The sequence below is a fragment of the Bos javanicus genome, chromosome 4 (genome assembly GCF_032452875.1).
Source record: "Bos javanicus breed banteng chromosome 4, ARS-OSU_banteng_1.0, whole genome shotgun sequence".
Classification (NCBI taxonomy): Eukaryota; Metazoa; Chordata; class Mammalia; order Artiodactyla; family Bovidae; genus Bos; species Bos javanicus.
This window is the reverse complement of record NC_083871.1, coordinates 103,491,032-103,509,601: the sequence shown is the minus strand read 5'-3', so window position 1 is coordinate 103,509,601 and position 18,570 is coordinate 103,491,032. Positions and strand designations below refer to the sequence as shown.

General features: G+C 38.6%; 1 protein-coding gene across 6 annotated transcripts in view; it reads right to left on the bottom strand.

The window, feature by feature from the left end:
• The window catches only part of LUC7L2 (LUC7 like 2, pre-mRNA splicing factor), a 56,650-nt gene extending 44,154 nt beyond the window's left edge, over nucleotides 1–12,496 (bottom strand). The window contains exons 1-3 of one of the 6 annotated variants that reach the window (XM_061414865.1): nucleotides 8,873–9,037; nucleotides 6,290–6,391; nucleotides 2,051–2,127 (exon numbers count right to left, since the gene is read on the bottom strand). In XM_061414865.1, the coding sequence (XP_061270849.1) occupies nucleotides 2,051–2,102 (52 nt within the window). In that variant the 5' untranslated portion in view covers nucleotides 2,103–2,127; nucleotides 6,290–6,391; nucleotides 8,873–9,037. Of the gene's footprint in view, nucleotides 1–2,050; nucleotides 2,128–6,289; nucleotides 6,392–8,872; nucleotides 9,038–9,065; nucleotides 9,151–12,019 lie in introns of those variants that run through there. The other 5 variants (XM_061414862.1, XM_061414866.1, XM_061414863.1 and 2 more) reach the window with 5 other exon arrangements.
• Between the last annotated feature and the right edge of the window lie 6,074 nt (nucleotides 12,497–18,570).

The window sequence follows — 18,570 nt, the reverse complement described above, 5'->3', positions numbered from 1 at the left end:
CCTTGAAGATACTGCCATCAGATAAAATGTAAACAGTTTCAAATATGAATTAAACAAAATCATCCCCAATGAGTGTGGGGATACTAAAAAAAGCATCCGTTTCTATAAACATCAAAAAGTATTTTTAATTAATTCTTCACTGCATATAAACGTCTGCTCTATTTGATAACTGCAGCAAACACAATAAACACAGTTATCAAACATCAGCCTGCACAGTAAAGAAATCTTTATAAACAAAGAAATAATAAAATTCCTAATAATCTGAGATACAGAAATGAAAAGGATTAGCAACTGAGTATCTGTCTATTGGTATTTTTAAAATTTTACTTCAGAGACCTTAAGGTTAACATTTTAAAATAATTTGGCTATATTACCATGTAGTATTTAATAAGTTTATTTGGGCTTATACCATGAAAGTATCATCTGACTAATCAAAGAATTTTAAAATAAAAATACTAGTAATTTTGATTTCTGTCAATATATCTGGCCCAAACCATGTTTTTCAAAAGAAACTAGGTAAAACAGCACCCACTGAAGAACAAAGGTGGGGAGAGGGGCTGTAATTAATAAGAAACAAATATGAACCAAATGTCCTTACAATACAAGAAATTATTTTATTAATCAAATGTACTTCAAATGTACTTTATGTTTGGGGTTTCTGGGTATGTACTCACTATTAAAATAACCTAAGTTAAACAATTGTCCTGTTATACTAATACTGGATCCAAATCAAAGAATCAAGCCGACTCCTGAAGATATCCTCTGTGCCAGCCAATGGGATTACAAAGAGGCATTTAATTAAGACAAGCTCTCTACCCTCAAGGAGCCCATCACTTTCCTAGAGAAGAGAGGGTATTTAAATACAGTAACAACAAAAGGGGGCATGATCCAAGTGCCAAATGAATGTCTAAAATGGATGGAATACTATTAAATAGTAGTACTTCAGGATTTCTAAGACTAGAATGACCACAAGGACTGAAGAGGTTAGAGGAAGCTTCGTGTAACACATAGAAGCCATTATTTGAAGGAAAGATAGGACTTAGACCAAAGGAATGGGGAGAGAAGAGCATTCCAAATTGGCATACCATCTTTGACAAAGCTTAGGAAGGCAGGAAGGTTTGGGAAACAGTACGTAAATCTATCTTATCTGGATTTGGCAAGTGGTTTCATGTAGGGGAATAGCAAAGTTGAGGCAAGAATATTTTTAGGGTAAAATCTGGTTTCTTTAATTTCTTCCCCCAGATTTTAAATGTGTAAACAAAGGAAAAGCTTAAAAATAATGAGGCAGAGATTAGATCAAGTCAACACAATTTACAACAAAATGCCCTACCCATAAAAACATGGCAGACTCTCTTCTCTATAACCTCCACAATACTAATTAATTAGGCTTTGTAGATAACTATAATGGTAAGGATTGAGATTAAAACCTTGATTTAGAACTGTGAAAGGAAAAGTATTCTTCATTTGAAAGGAAGCCCCAAAATTTCTATTTTTTCTACCAAACAACTAACTTCAGAGTAACCTCGCTCTGTTCTTCAACCCCCTCAAGGGCTTCATGAATCCTAACCTATATTTAGGAACACCTGAGTCACGGGTGTACAATAAAAACTAGAATGCACATTGTTCCTCTTAAACAACGTTCCTCAGTAACATTAACGGAACCTGAGGTGCTACCAAAGCAGCTTCATTCAGGGAATATGGACAGGTCACTCTAAAAAGGCGACTTCTGTCCAAACTACTCAAAAACTGCTATTCTCAAAATCCCCTTCAATCTGTAGGGAGAAAAAGCTAGGCCCACTGTAAATCCCAACACTGCCACTGTATGGTCCTGCCTCTTCTGAAACAGACTTGTATTCAAACTGCAGTAGCAACACTTATAATTTTAGCCTATATGATATCTAACATCATTTTACACGGTGCATGCTATTTCCCCAATATCCACCCCCTCCCTTCGAGTGCCAACCACCCTCTCCCCCCCATACAAACAATAAATCAAATCAATTTTCATAGATTTAGGTGCTATTTTAAAAACATCAAAATTTTACTTTACCCATTCTCTCCGATGCTCCCTGTATTTTTTTAAGCTGTGAGTGGATGACCATGCTATGTGATCAACAACTGTGAAGGCTAAGCAAAAGTGAACTGAGTTTAGTATTGTAATTTCAAAAGAACCTTAAAGTTTGTAATATTTGACATATATAATGGTATGCAGAATCCTTATTTTACTGCATTTTATCAGGCATTAATGGCAAGCAATTTATAAAAACAACTAATTAGTATTTCTTTTGTACAGAATTAGCTTAAAGCTTAGCTTAGAGAAAACAGAGAGGGAAAAACTCAACAGCACACAAAGCAAACAGAAGCATCGTAGTTTATAAACGGGGCCAAGAGGGGAAAAGCTCTCCCACGTTCTCTGATGTGACAATCAAATCCCTCCCCTCCCCACAGGTATACTTGTTGGGGCCATGTGTCACTGTTGGCTGGAGCAGGGTAGGCTTACTCCCTCTTGAAATAATTTCCATACTCTTTCAGTGAAAGAAAAGCCAGAGCTAGAAAATGCAGTGAATAATCTTTAAGTTTCTTTAAGCTTAAAGTTTCCTATTTCCCTGTGCCCTCATATCTTCAAATATCTCACCTTCTTATTACCATTTCTTACAACATAAGCTATGAGTCCATAGAATGTGGAAACTATATAAACACCAATTTCTAATCTAGTACAGAGTGGGAAGAGACCTGTCCTGTACTGGCAAACACTCATCTTCATATCTTTTCGTGAAACTCTTAGGTCTTCTTGTGGAACCAAGATAACAGCTACTGCTGCACAGTAACTATTATAGTAAAGAACAAATCTGATCATTTTTACAGCTTTCTGCAACAGTCTCACCAACCCCTAACTTCTCCCACCTACCTTTGTTGTTCCTTTAGCCTGAAGCTCATCTACAGCCTAAATTTAGCCTAAAGCTCACCTATAAGGATCCTTTTAAAATAATCTTCAAAGAAAAAACTCATTACTCCATTTACCTTGTTAATAAATACACTCAGTTTAATTCATCATATATTTATACAGTACAAAGTATAAGTTCATTTTACGAAAGCATTCACTACCATGTCTTAAAATAATGATTATTGATGCTTTGAAAATATTTAATATGACCTGGTACATATGAAACTTTCCAGGAACATATTTATTATATAAGGAAAGAAAAAATACTCAAGTCAAATATGGCAGCAGGAAAAACTAATGAGGGCATTTTCCCTTCCAAATGAAATATCAAGTCATTTCTTTCTAACAGAACTTAGGAAATCATCCTGAGTACTAGTAGAGGCTTTCCTTTCCTCTAGAAAAATCCAAAAAAATTAGGGTATTACAAGGCTAGCCCTCTTAATTCTTTCATATGGTCCTATAGGTTTATCATCACAAATCGGTACTTGTATCACCCCCACCATCATATTCCCCATGACAAGCCCATTTTTAAAATGCAATGCCTACTGCAGAAGGAATTTCCAAGAAAGTTCGTTCTTGCTGAATATCAGAGATAAATAATGCTAAAATAATTTTTCAAATTTTCCAGTCTATTTGTCTGTGAAAATCCATATCAAAAAAATTATAAGGAATGAAACAGAGAAACAGCCTTGTAGCAAGAGAAAAAGCTTACTCAGAGTCTTTAAGAGCTAACAGAATGGTAAAAGAAACGTTCAAAAATAAATACTAAAGTAGCTGCATTCCAAGAATCCTATTCCACCCCTTGCCACAACCCTATTTTCTCTCATTATAAAGCAGTCTTGGCCACTGGCAGGGGTCAGTGCCATCACATTTCCGCCAGGGGATATATGCTTTAGGAAATCAACATGTCGCTCCTCTTAGATTTAAGGCACACATTAGAAGTGTGTCTTGAATAAATAGTTATCCACAAATGTAGTCCTAAAAGTGGATTACATATACTTTGTTTTATGGTATATGCCATTAAGCGAAGTCAATTATTAAAAAGTTGTAGCCTGCTAAATTTTATATTTTGATGCTTACTTACAGAGCTGCAATTCTGATACAATAATACTCATACTCTGGATATCTGGTGCCTTCTATCATCCACAATGTTTTATACACAAAATTAGAAGTAACAAAAGCTATCTCTGGCTATGAAAAAATAGCTGAAAAGAGCAGAAGAAAAAGTATTTGGCAGATCTGTCTATTAATGAGGCAAGTTTTCAATGGTTGGTGATTGCTATAAAAGCTAAGCAGAGCCTCCCCAAATCTAAAACAAAATAAAGAAACAAAAATGGAAATGAGAATATCAAAGGACAGAGGTGACAGACAACTCAATGATAAAGGAATTTAAAATGAAAAAACAGATTAGCATGAAGAAGGAGACTGAGCCTTGTAAGTACTGAAACAACACAGAGGAAAATCCACTGACATATTCACAAAAAATGCCTTTGGGGGAAAGGACTAAAACTGTGAAGGAGAACCTAAGAGACTTCATTTGTAACACTTAAAAAATTTTTTTTTAACTTAAGGGAAACTTACAAAACATTTGTTCAGTCTTAGAGGTGTTTGGCCGTCTTTTATATTTATTAACATTTTTTCAAAATTAGGTATCTATATATGTAATCAGCATACAGAATTTATCACTTACTATACATCTTCACTCCCTACTAGACTTTCAGTCCATCTAGGGTCAGAGTCTTATGTTACTACTTTATTGCAGAGTCAAATGACAAAAGCAGCAAATATGTCCATAATCTCTAAGAAAAATAAAGCAAGAAAAATCTGAAGCAAGCCAGCAACCTAGAGATATTCAGGTTCTAGTCGCACCAACAATTACTACATCCTAAAACATTTCAGCCAGTATCAGAATACCGTGTCTGGGAAAGTATTCCCTGTAATACTATGAGGCATATTAAATCATTTATTCTCACACCATAATTTCTCAAAATACATGGTTTCTAAAATCTGAGGTGAATCAACTGTTTTCCTTAGCCTGCCCATAATGCAGAATCACAGCACTTCTCCCGTTTCTAGTCCATGAGTTTTCTTTGACAAACAACCAGCACCTTTTCACAATCCCACTGTGGAACAGGCTGGTGAAATCCTGCAGAGATACTGACCACCACAGCCCGGAACATTAATGGAGAGCTAAGATCAAGCTAAATAGGCAATTTCATCCTAGAAGGCTGAATGGACCTCTCTAGGGACTTCTATATCATTCCATCTTATGGGTGTGTATTTCTAAGGAAAAGTCATTTCTACTTAGGGGCTTAGATATGTACAGTTCAAACAGCTTTCCTTCCATGTAAGGAACTAGAACTGCATTTCCTAAAGTACGGAATTTGTACAAAAAGTGATTTTAGGTGTTATATAATTTCACCAGCATGACATTTTGAACACCAATCACTTGGTGGTGATTATTATATCATGATTAAGTCAAGAAAAAGTTCCCACTTACTGCCTAGTATGTGTTTAATTAATATGTCTAACGAGCTCTAATTTTTAGCACAGGTAAATGACAGCAGAATCTAGTTTTCTCTTATAACACCATGTTGTTTTCACTGTATTTATTTTTCTGGTGACGTAAGCTTTCACTTTAAAGTTACCTTAAATTTTCAGAAAGTGAGTTGACAATTAAAAATGTTAAAACAGGGTAAAAAATAGTAAAGTGATATGTGTGACTAACATTTGGAAAACATTTATCTAGAAGAGGGTTTCTCAAACTTTTAATGTGCATCAGAGTCATGTGGAAGGCTTCTTAAAACACAAATTGCTTGCACCCAACCCCAGAACGTCTAATTTGGTAGGCCTGGAGTGGTAGGTCCAAGAATCTGTATTTCTAACAAGTTCCCAGGTGATGCTAAAGTTGATCAGGCACCACACTTTTGAGAAACACTGATCTAGAACAATGGTCAGCATGCTTTTTCTTAAAGGGCCAGAGGGCAAATACTTTAAACTTACCAGCTATATATCTCGGCTGCAAAGCAAAGTAGCCATAGACCATACATACACAAATGGGCACAACTATGTTCCAACAAAACTTACAAAAAGCGAGTGGGCCGTCGTGCCAACCCCGATCTAAAACACACCCTCAAGAGACAGAGAAGAGTATCATGTATAACACAGCAGTAGGACAGAATATAGGAGCCACCAAACAGCAAGGTACGTATACTATAGACACTATCCATCAATATCTAACCAATTTTATTGAAAGGAAAAGTTTTGTAAAGTTTAACTCTGAAAGAAAAAACTGATGTCTGCAGAAAACTGAGGTCTCAAGAAAATAAAAACAAAACAATTTACCATGCATTCAGGAGACATGACAAAAGATTCAGCAAGGGCAGCTGGTTAAATTCTTTTCATGTAGAATCACAGAGGTCAAACATCATTGCACACGGTTCACAACTAAATTAGAACATAAGGATCAGTATCTAGTGAGTGCTTTTTTAAGAAAAAAGTTTTAAAGACTCCTTTCTCTAGCCCATGTTAAATAGCAAAATATAACATTTATTCAGCTGACTGAGTTACATGTTATTTTCTAATGGCTTTGACTTTTCAAGTCTTACACTACTTAGTTAAAACACAAAACTGTACCTAAATTCAGTTTTTACAAACTACTTTTCTCTACATCCTCAATAATCTTACATAACTGATTAAATGATCAAAAGGTCTTGCCTTCTAATTTCTATCCTAGCAGCTGCTAGTGAATGAGAACTTAAACTGGAAAGGAATAGAATGACTTCTGCAGGTGCTGAATCCATAAGATTCCTGTCATAAACTTACCCTTCCGCCCACTCCCTCACTCTTTCTCCAGCAAAATGTTTCAACTTTCTTCATCTTCTTACCTACAATTTTTCCACACACTGATTATTAAGTTGGGTAGTACAGTCATGTATGTGTCCTCAATGAATATACTAATAGCCCTGAGCTTTTAGGATTCAGTCCATTTCAAGCACCTTTCTGGAATTCCATTCTTGAGGAGTACCTGTCTCATTTATCTAGTCTTGCCCACAGTTTTAAGCCCTCTGCCTATCCTTGCAACCCCGAATTTGCCTGAAGCCCTAGCAACTCCGAGGTTTAATGTTTATATGAGCCACCTGGTACTGAACATTGACTCACTAACCCTCACCCACATCCATGACACCTTACTTGCCCTTAACTTCCTGCTATCCATTTTAAAGATGTAGCTCACTAACATTTATCCCTATATGACATCTTAATCAAACCAAATCAAAGTATTTACTTGCTGCTTATAAAGCTTATGCACTGACAGACAAAATGATTTCTTTGGTTTTATTTTTTTTTTTTTTTACCCGAAGCAAGAATGTCTCAAAAGCACAGGTTTCCTTCAGGAGAGCTAAAATGTAGAAAATCCAAGAACGATGCAGAGTTGTAGGAGGTGATACTATTATTGTTTTCTGAATTGTACTGTAGTCAGAAATACCAGAGTTCAAAACTAGTTTTTTTTAAATGAATTCACTATGTGGGTGTTAACAGTTTTCGGTGTTTTGATATGCCTGGACCTCTGATAAAATCCTATATTTACTAAAACTGTTTAATGTTTGTTAAAATTTCTTAAAATGTCAAAAGAATTCACAAGGTCTAAAACTAGATATATCCCATTATCATTTCAAACACTGTGTGCTTACACATTATAGGCTACGCCTCCTTCACTTAAAATGAACAATCCAAGTGGAAGAGAAGAAATGATTTACAACTGACCAAGAAATAAATGATCCATTATGTTAATGAGAGAAAATGAGGAGAAAATGCTCTCGATGTTGATGACAACTCAAGGAACACAGATTACAGTCAAGGTGATTTTATGAAGCAAATCCACTGAAAAGAACACTACAATCTTTGATTCACTATTTATTTTGAAGAAAAGCAGCATGGTCATACTGTCCTATAGGTTCAACACTTATGTATCACTAGTACCAGGAACAAGTAACTGATTTTCTGAACTGTATTTTCCTGATTATCTCCTAGGATGCACGTCCCTTTAACTTTACATCCCATAAGATACAACCACTGTACACTATAAATGATCAGCAAAAATATTTAATTATGGTTAATGTACTCTGTTAACTGAGAAAGTACATCATAGGTTCAGAAAGATTATCATCCAAAACAGCTAAACTTACCCGAAAGCTTTAACTTGCCCTAACATTCCCTAATCATAATGGACAACAAATGATGCTGTAAAATTCTTATCTATATTCTGAATCCTACTGGTTGTTTTTGAGGGCAGATTGCCATTTCTGGCCTGATATAACCTTTCAGAGATGGACTCTGTTCCCATTTAAGAGTTATAAGCAATTCAAGAGGTATGGAATCCTTAGAACTACCTTCTGTAACTTCCCTAGTTGCTAAACTTAGAAAGTAATCTAAATATACACCCTCAATTTTAACTCCTATCCCTCAAATCTTGCAAGACCTTTCTGGGGTCAGGACTAGAGACCTCTCATAACTAAACCATACTTGCTGGTGAAAGGGCTTTAGCTAAGGGACACCCTTTCAATTAAACCAACACAACAAAAATGGCTAGTCTGTGTGGGGACACTAGGCTCCTCCGACCATCACAGACAATTCAACTGAACCACTGTTTTACTTCTCCTGTGTTGCTCCTGCTTTTTAAATGGAATATTTTGGGGAAAACAAATTATCCCTCTCTTTTCTGTCACTGCTAACAACTAGAACAAAGTATTTATAAAATTTAATGTATCTTAAAATAAGATGCTAATATCTACCTATGGTTTCTTCCTTTAAAAAATTTTAAAATATACTTATTTGTCAACATTTCTGAGGATAACATAAGAAATTACTTGGCTTCTCATTTAACAAAGTATAGATTTAACTTGAGGCAAAAAAGGTTAAGTGACTTACCCAAGGTTACAATTAGAGGTACAGCTGGGGCTAGAAACCAGGTCTCCTGAGTCTCAGCCCAGTGCTCTTTTCCTTAGCCCATGATGCCTTATCAGAAAAATCCAAATACAGTCAGACCCCCAGTTACATGTGTATGAGTTACACTGATTCACATATACAAACTTTATATAGTGTGACCAATGTTTCAACTCACGCGGTACCCTGCTTCCATTTATGCAGTATGCCAGGCATCGGCACGATTTTCAGTGGCACACAGGCGGTTGCCACCACCAGGGCCCTAGGCAAAATTGCAAAGAAGGCAAAGTTTGTCTTTGGCCCTCCCACTTCCCTTTTGCATTCCTCTCCCACCTCCTGTCATCCCCCTGCCCAGCCTCCCAGCGCGATCATGCTGCCCTCTGGTTGTTCAAAGCCTCCCACTTCCACCACTCACCCAGGACTGTCCTTTCTGGAAGTGCCCAGTGATCCAAAATTACCTCTCCTTTTCCCTACTAAAAGTCCCTCTTCTGAGAATTTCCATAAAGTTTAGGTCATCTACATGATTAACTGATTTGAGTAATTCCAACTTACATTTAACAGACAAATCTCCAAGGAGTTTAAAAAGGAACTAATTAAAAATTCTGATTTGGGGATGGAAAAGAGGAAATAAATTTTTCATTAGAGGGGCAAAGGAGGTGAAAGAGAAAGTGCCCTGGGCTTCCTGTGCCACTTCAGATTCCCTCACAGACAGCACTCTAAGAGTAGAGGGGGTGGTTACTGCCACCCTGACAAAAAGACAGTGGTTGCTTTATAGTTAGTCTCTAGGATTAAAAAAAAAAAAAAAGGACACAGCTGCTTTAAATACTCTCCAACCTACCCTTTCCATCTCTCTCCCACCCCTTGGACCCCATTTTCACTTCTTAGAAACCATTCCCTTAAGCTGTTCCTGTGTCCCATACAAAGCTTCCCATTATATAATTTCAAATTACATGGTATTATTCAGGAAGGCGTCCATATCCCCTATCCCTGGATAACTTGAAGCTGACTGAACACTTAAAAAAAAAAAATCCTAATTATTTGAAGGTCCTGAATAAGATGAGTATATAAACTCATTAACTATGTGGTAAGAAGGAAAAGAATGCTCTGATTTCTATATACATAAAAGAACTAATCTGGGTATCTAAAAAACATTCTTCTCCTTGAAAGTAGTATGTTTCTTACTTCTAGCCCAACACAGCAGTGAAAATCCAGTCATTTCAGCTAAAATAATATCGTGGACTTGTAAACCTGAGTTCACTGGTAAATCAGTCTGGAGGCAAAAAAAATCCAGTAACAGACACATAAAAATATAAATTTATCTGTATACAAAGCAGAGTGGATTTTAAGAAATGCAAGTTTCTGTGGACTACACACATAGGAAAAATATGTATGTATTATATGTGAGTGAGTACACACACACATATATTTTAATTCAGTTTTGCAATAGTAGATTGCAGTCTAGTTTGGAATTTATCAGGTGATAATAGTTGCTTTGATTCAACTACCCATCCAGTAAAATTCGGAATCTAAATCCATGAGGAAGGGACCAAAAATGGCACCCTACTAGGATTAATAGGCTCGTGTAAAGTACGTCTTAAACAAAATGATTTCTATAATTATACTACAAAGATTAGTTATTCTGTTAGTTAAAATCCTGAATTAAGCCCCTTCTCAACACCAGCTTCATAATGGAAAAGGAGCAATGTTAAAACATGCTACTGTTATAAAAACCACTCTAACCTAAAAGTGAAAAATGTTAACTGATAGAAATTTCTCCAGTGGCATTTTTAATTAATGCTAACTTTCAAGGGTTTACTACATAAATAAAATTCATTTCCTTCCCAATCCTCCCTCCTCTATACACAACCACAAGTAGGTTTGCGATCTACACCTATTTTTCTATACGTTCTAAGAAGAAAACTTCCAAATGTGGGTTTTTGTTAAAAATGAATTATGAACACTGATAAACCATGCAAATTATGCACTAAAAACATGTGAATTCAATAAAATGTTTTAAATCTACTCACATTTTGCTGCAAAGCACTCAAGGAAATTATAACAGCGACTGCTCAAAAGTTAAGAGTGTGCCTGTTCTCTTACATCAAACAACTTAAGTAACTTGTCAAGAAAAAAGCATTGGTTTAATGGCTATGAAACTATTTGCCTGAACAAGCAACATACAAAAATGAGCAAGTATTGGCTTTGTTTCTAAGAAAGTAGTGGACTAGACTCTTCCTCCATATTAGCATGGGCTTCACTCGAATTTCAAAGAGTATATTACTAATTACCATCATCAAAAAAGCAACAGCATTTCATCTTACCTAGAAATTCTCTGTGACAAAAAGATAACCAGCCATTAGTGGTTCTTTGTACAAACACTAACCTAAGCGCCTAAAAGCATCGTTGTTTCCCTCAATTCTACTTCACTGGGCACATTTTCAAAATGGTTCTATTCGGGGCACATACAAAGTTCGTCAATATTTACTGAACAAAGCTTCTATTAAATTGCCTAACAAAATGGAGGTCTCTCGGAAAAAACAGGCCGTAACATTCTTTTCACAAAATGGGCCAAACACACCCGCTTCAGGAAACCATGGTTTGGGTCAGATTTTCCCATAAGAATGGTGGTTTCATCTCTGGGACTGGATTCTAGGAAAGGTTTTCTCCGGACCCAGGTAAAGGAGTGGAGGGTGGGGACCAGTTCTCTGGATACTCCGCAGGGCGGCGGCGAGAGCTGATCCCACAGCTCTGGGTTAAGGAATTAGTTCAGGGGGCGGAGGCCTTAGCGGTCCGCAGGTACCTAACCAGCGACAAGACAGGCCGCCCGACTACGCAGGAGAGACGTGGGCGCTCCCGTCCCAGCCAAGTCAACACTCGGAGCGCAAATTCTCCTTTCAGGCTCCAGGCCCCGCCTGACCCCATTGGCAGCAGTTCCCGCCAATCCGCTCGGTCGCCGCCCCCCGGGCCCGCCTGCCCAACCCTCATTGGATGGGACGGGAGCCGGGACCTCGTGTTACCAATCTGGGAGCCCCTTACTCAGCCACACACACAAGCCCAGGTGCGCCCGCGGAGCCCCTTCCCCTCGCCTTCCCCATCCCTTCCCCCACCCCCAGGGCACTGGCAGAGACTTACCGTCCCGGGAGGTGCCCATCAACTGGTCCAGCATCGCGCGCATCTGGGCCTGCGCCGACATGGCGGCGGCGTAGCGGGCGGGCGGGGGTGGGGCGCAGAAAGGGCCCTTTCGGGCGGGGGGGACAAGGGGAAGGGGTGGGGGAAGCCTGTTTCTGCCGCCGCTGCCTCGAGGCGTGCGTAAAGGAAGCCGGAGGGGTTGCAGGAGAGTCCGGGCTGCGGCTCCTCACGACGACGCGTACGTGGAAGTCAGCAGCCCCCGAAAGCGACCCTCGTTCCCTCTCTCTCCGTCGGTTCCTGGGACGGAAGCAATACCGGCTAACCAAGCTCTCGTCTCCAACACCGCCACCCGCCAGAAGACGTCAGCCCCCCCTCCAAGTTCTGACGCCGCCACCGTCGCCGCGACGTGAGCGCGCACGCTCCTCGCGCTTAGTCGTTTCCCGCGGGGGCTCCACCAACTGGCGTCAAACTGTATTCGCTCCGCCCGCCCCGCACGGGAGGGGTTCCACCCTAACGTATCTCGGGCGCGTGCACGCCGGCCTCTCCCGCCCCTACCTCCAGATCTCGCGAGACTCGGATGCCTCAAGCTGGATCCGCCCCGGGCGCGAAACCTCGCTCTCCCGGCTGCGGGTCCGTTAGGGCTTCGCCGCACGGTGTGCTGGCGAGCCAGACCCAAGTTAGCCAGTGGGCCAGAGGGTTAGCCAGAGTCGAAAGTAAGTAGAAACCATATCTGGCATTTCGACGGAGGTTAGCACCGTTAGTAGCTATTATGGGCGTAATCTTGACAATACTCATTGACCTGACCAATTAACTCGTTTTCACAGGCCCAGGGGCCTGTGATCATGTAGACTCAACCCTTTTCTCATTGTGACCCGACCCTCTACGAAAGAAGCCCTGGAGATCTGACAGCTGGGTCATTTTCCTTAATCTATGCAGAGAGGCTTGAAGCCGCCCAACTGGAATAAGTTAGGTTCAGGAAATAACGCCTGAAATTAATACACTAGGAGCAGGCCATCCAACCCATTCGGATTTATCATCGTAACTTATATAGCAGGAGGCTGTTAGTCTAAATTAGAAGCTATAAAAATTAAGCACTATTCTAAGAAAGGAAAGGAGGTCATTTTGTAGAGAATTTTTTCCCCTATTTGACAGCTAAATTTGAAGGATGAGGCCTTTTTGGTATATCAACAGCTTTGACAATGGAAAAGAAAGCCTGTGGGTTTAGCTTAGCCATCACCCTGCGTTCCAGACGTAGGTGGACGGATTCCTAACTGTGGGACCTTAAGTGATTTTTTTCCTTAAATCTCAACCTCCGATGAAGCTATACGTATGTGAGGACTAAATGAGCTCACAGAAAATGCTTATCCCAGAGCCTTGTCCCGATGTTTTAATTTTATTGTAAAATAATAATTCCTTAAGAGGAGACACAGGTAAATAATGGTGAAAATTTTTGTTTCATTAAAGTGTTATATACATTGCCTTTGAACTTTATTAGCAAGATCAGTAAAAAAATGTACATGAAATAGCAATTGTGGTCTCAAGGTGCCCCCCACCACACCCTTTTTATTCGGCCCTACGGTGCAGCTTGGGAGGGAAGGCTCTGAGAACTAACCACAGGCCCCACCTTCAGGGAATATCCCCCGAGATCCTTTAAAAGCATATTGGGTCTATCTTGGAATCATCGCAGTGTTTAGTAACTGAAAAGATAGTTTCCTACCAGTTATTCAGAAAGTTGAAAATTCAAACAACTCCAAATACGTGGAATGTCATTCTTTGGAAACTATTTACAGTAAAAGAAAACTTTACAAGTTAATACGTGTGAGAGAAATGCACTATTATATATGGCCGTCCCTGGTGGCCCATGAGGTCAGAGTAGGACACGACTGAACAACTAACACTATTACATGCACAGTATCCTTCAGTTCAGTCGGTCAGTCGTGTCCGACTCTGGCCGACCCCATGGACTGCAGCACGCCATCCTTAAGAGGAAAATACACTAAAATATTGAAATGGTTTGTGTTAGTGAAGAGAGTTTAGTTCTTATCTCTCGCTTACTTTCTACCTTTCTGATTGCTCACATTTTAGATAAATCTCTTATTTTCAGAAAACATAGTTTTTGTCTTTTTTAATAATCTGATATTCACTGCCTTTTAACTGAAGCATTTACTCATTTATATTCATGTAATTACATACGTGCTTGAGTTTAAAGCCCTTGGCTATTTATCTCACCTGTTATAGGTTTAATTTTCTCTCCTTTCTTGTCTGCCTTTTAATCATTTCATTTTTTCCACTTCTGGTAGTTTGGAAATTTTAGTCTTTTAGCAGTTACTCTAGAAGTTATAAGGGGCGTTTTTAATGTATCAAGGTCTAATCAATGCCTTTACACTTCACTCAGAGAGCTAATACGGAGAACCAAGAAAACACTACATTTAAACCTCTTCCCAAGATAAATGCACTTGTTAATCATATGGTTTAGATTTTTGGTTTCTTTTTTTCTTTTCTTTTTTTGGCTGTACCCCAGGGCTTGCAAGATCTTAGCTCCCCGATTAGGGATTGAACCTGGGCCCACAGCAGTGAAAGGGTGAAGTCTTAACCACTGGGCAACCTGGGATTTCCCAGTTCGTTATGGCTTTTTAAAATCAAATTTCATATCAATGTTTGTTTATTTACCACTTTTTCTTTCTTTCTGGAATCTGCCTTTCCATCTGGGATCATTTCCCTTTTGTCTGATGTTTAAACTTTAGGACAGGAGTCAGCAATATACAATTCACTCATCAAATCCAGGCCATTGCCAATTTTTGTGACTAGTTTCATTGGAATACTGTCAGGCTTGTTCATTTGTTACTGTCTACAGTTTCTTTAGACTACAACAGCAGAGTTAAGTGGTTGGCAGATACCATACCCTATGACCTGGAAGACTGAAATATTTACTGTCTATCTCTTTGCGGACACTTGCCTGCCCTGCCTCCGAGTTTGCTTTCCTATTGGCTTGCTAGTAGAGAACTCTGCCATTTTTGTTGATCTGAAAAGACCTTTATCTTGCCTTTCTCAATTCTAGATGGATATTCTAGGTTGAAAGTTATTTTCTTTTGGCACATAGATTCTATCATTCTGCTGCCTTCCTTGCTCCTGGGAAGTCAGTTCTCAGGCTGTCATTCCTTCGAAGAAAGCTGGGCTGCCTGCTTTCAAATTGTGTTCTTTTTGCCTGTATTATTCTGTAGCTAACTCTATCTAGGTATGGATTTATTTTTATTCTGCTTGTGATTCATTGAGCTTTTAGAAACAGTGGACTGACATATTTTTTTAAATCAATTTCAGGAAAATTTTTAGCTATTCTTGAATACTGTCGTTCATCAACTTCTTGACCTCCGAATAAAGTTTTCATTGTTTCCTCTGTATCTCTTGATTCTCTTTGCATTTTCCACCTTGTTGTGCCAAGCTCCCTTCTTCATGCTTTTTTTTCTGATGAGTTTTATTGTTCACTAACCTCCCTTCAGCTGTATCTAGTCTGCTGTTAAACCTATCTGATGAATTCTTTATTTTTTCAGTTACAGAATTTTTATTTGGTTGTTTTTCAAATCTAAGTAATTTTTTATGGTTTCTGGTTCCTTGATGAAATTCCCAAGGCTGGCTATTGTTTGACCCAGTGATCATAATTGTTTTGTAATCTGAGTTTGCTAATTATAATATCTGAAGTTTTCTATGGTTCTGTGTCTGTTGTTTCTCCTGGATTTCTCTTTTGGGGTCTTGTTTTCTTATGTATCTGATTCTCTTCGTCTGCTGAACATGTACTTGAAAAAATATGTTTAGGATATAATGCTGTCTTTCTCCAAAGAGGATTTTTATTTTTATTTTCTGATAGTAATGTGAAATACATGTCAAGGATCATCATAATACAAATTCAATGCTTTAATTTCTCTTGATACCAAAATGGCAAAAATCTAGTCTGAAAGGCTGACAAGGACTTTTTTATTTCCAGTTCACCCTTGAGAGTTAACTCCAGAGTCCTAGTTTAAAGTCAGTGTGGGTTTCTTAGAATGCCCACCTTGGTGGGCCTGAGACTTTGCCTTTTGCCTCCCTAACCTCTATGATCCTACCAAAAGTGCAGGTTAATTTCAAAACTGAAGCTGCTGCTGCTGCTAAGTCACCTCAGTCATGTCCGACTCTGTGCAACCCCATAGACAGCCTCCCACCAGGCTCCCCTATCCCTGGGATTCTCCGGGCAAGAACACTGGAGTGGGCTGCCATTTCCTTCTCCAATGCATGAAAGTAAAAGTGAAGTCACTCAGTCGTGTCAGACTCTTAGCAACCCCATGGACTGCAGCCTACCAGGTTCCTCCGCCCATGGGATTTTCCAGGCAAGAGTACTGGAGTGGGTTGCCATTGCCTTCTCCAAAACTGAAGCTATTGCTACTAAATTGGCAAATGCCCTGAGGCCAAAAATGTGCCTTTGTGTGCTGCACTTTTCTTGGTTCTTGTCTTTTAAGATTTGGTCTACTATTTCCTACTTATCTTAATAGCTCTTTAATGATTTTAAGAATTAAAATATTTCATCCATGGTTTTTAGCTGTGTTCAACCAAGTTTTAATCTAAATTACCTAGACTGTCATTAACAGAATTAGAAGTTTGTTCTCTTTGTAAACTTTTTTTAATTTTTAAAATTTAGTAACTGTGTATTACTCTTATCCAAAAACAAAACAAAACCTGTGAATATGTCTTTGTGTACATCCTAGCAATGATATCCATTCCTTTAGGAATAAGTTGTCATAAGGAAACAGGAACTTACAAGAGTAGTATATACTCTTAATCTATACATGCCATCAACTAGGTAATTAAAAATTAGAATAGGTACAAGGTTGGTGCAAAAGTAATTACAGTTTTTGCATTGTTAAAATTTGCTGTTTGATATTGGAATACATTCTTAAATGTGGTTATATTATACATTATTTTAATGCACATTTCTTGCTTTGCTGTTTTGGTAATGACTTATTACTTGCTGTTTATTTTATATTTATTTTAGACTAGGAAATGATGTTAGACCAAAAGTAAATTCGAGCAATTTTCTTAATTCGAGTTCAAAATGGGTTGTAAAACAGCAGCAACAACTTGAAACATCAATAACCCATTTGGCCCAGGAACTGCTAACGAACATACAGTGCAGTGGTGGTTTAAGAAGTTTTGCAAGGGAGATGAGAGCCTTGAAGGTGAGAAGTGCAGTGGTTGGCCATCAGAAGTTGATAACGATCAACTGAGAGCAATCATCAAAGCTGATCCTCTTACAACTACACAAGAAGTTGCTGAAAGAACTCAGCGTCAACCATTCTATGGTCATTTGGCATTTGAAGCAAATTGGAAAGGTGAAAAGCTCGATAAGTGGGTGCCTCATGAACTGATCGAAAATTTTAAAAACCGTCATTTTGAAGTGTCATCTTCTCTTATACTGTGCAACAGCAACGAACCATTTCTTAATCAGATTGTGACATGTGACAAAAAGTGGATTTTATATGACAACCAGCTCAGTGGTTGGACTGAGGAGAAGCTCCAAAGCACTTGCCAAAGCCAAGCTTGCACCAAAAAAAGGTCATGGTCACTGTTTGGTCTGCTGCCAGTCTGATCCACTACAGCTTTTTGAATCTCTGGGAAACCATTACACCTGAGAAGTATGCTCAGCACATTGATGAGAGGCACGGGAAACTGCAACGCCTGCAGCTGGCATTGGTCAACAAAAAGGGCCCAGTTCTTCTCCACCAGAATGCCCAACTGCACATCACACAACCAGTGCTTCAAAAGTACAACGAATTGGGCTACGAAGTTTTGCCTCATCTGCCATATTCACCTGACCTCTCACCAACCAACTACCACTTCTTCAAGCATCTCAACAAATTTTGCAGGGAAAACGCTTCCACAACCAGCAGGAGGCAGAAAATGCTTTCCAGGAGTTCATGGGATCCTGAAGCATGGATTTTTATGCCACAGGAATAAACAAACTTATTTCTTGTTGGCAAAAATATGTTGATTGTAATGGTTCCTATTTTGGTTAATAAAGATGTGTTTGAGTCTAGTTATAATGATTTAAAATTCATGATCCAAAACCACAATTACTTTTGCACCAACCTAAATAGCATACATTTTGCTAGCCATCCAGAGCAGACAACTCTTCATTTTATTGTAATTTATAAATTAATCTAGTAAATAAAGGCTATATAGTAAAATTTAATATTGCAGTGATTCTTTTGTCATGAGTACCTACCTAATAACAAATTTTATAAACATGTTCCTGTTAATTTAAATACAAATTAAAAAATTCAAATTCTGGGGTAATTCCCTTGTGATCCAGTGGTTGAGTTTGTACTTCCACCTCAGGGAAGCACTGGTTGGGCTAAGATCCTGTATGCAGCATGACCCCCCCCCCCAAAAAATCAATGTAAATTATATCTTTTTAGTTGAGTGATTAAAAATTTACCTTACAAACATAAAGTGCCTTGGATTAGTCTGCCTTTAGTTCAAAACTACACTGCTTTTTCTCCATCCCACATAATCCTAATATGTGAACC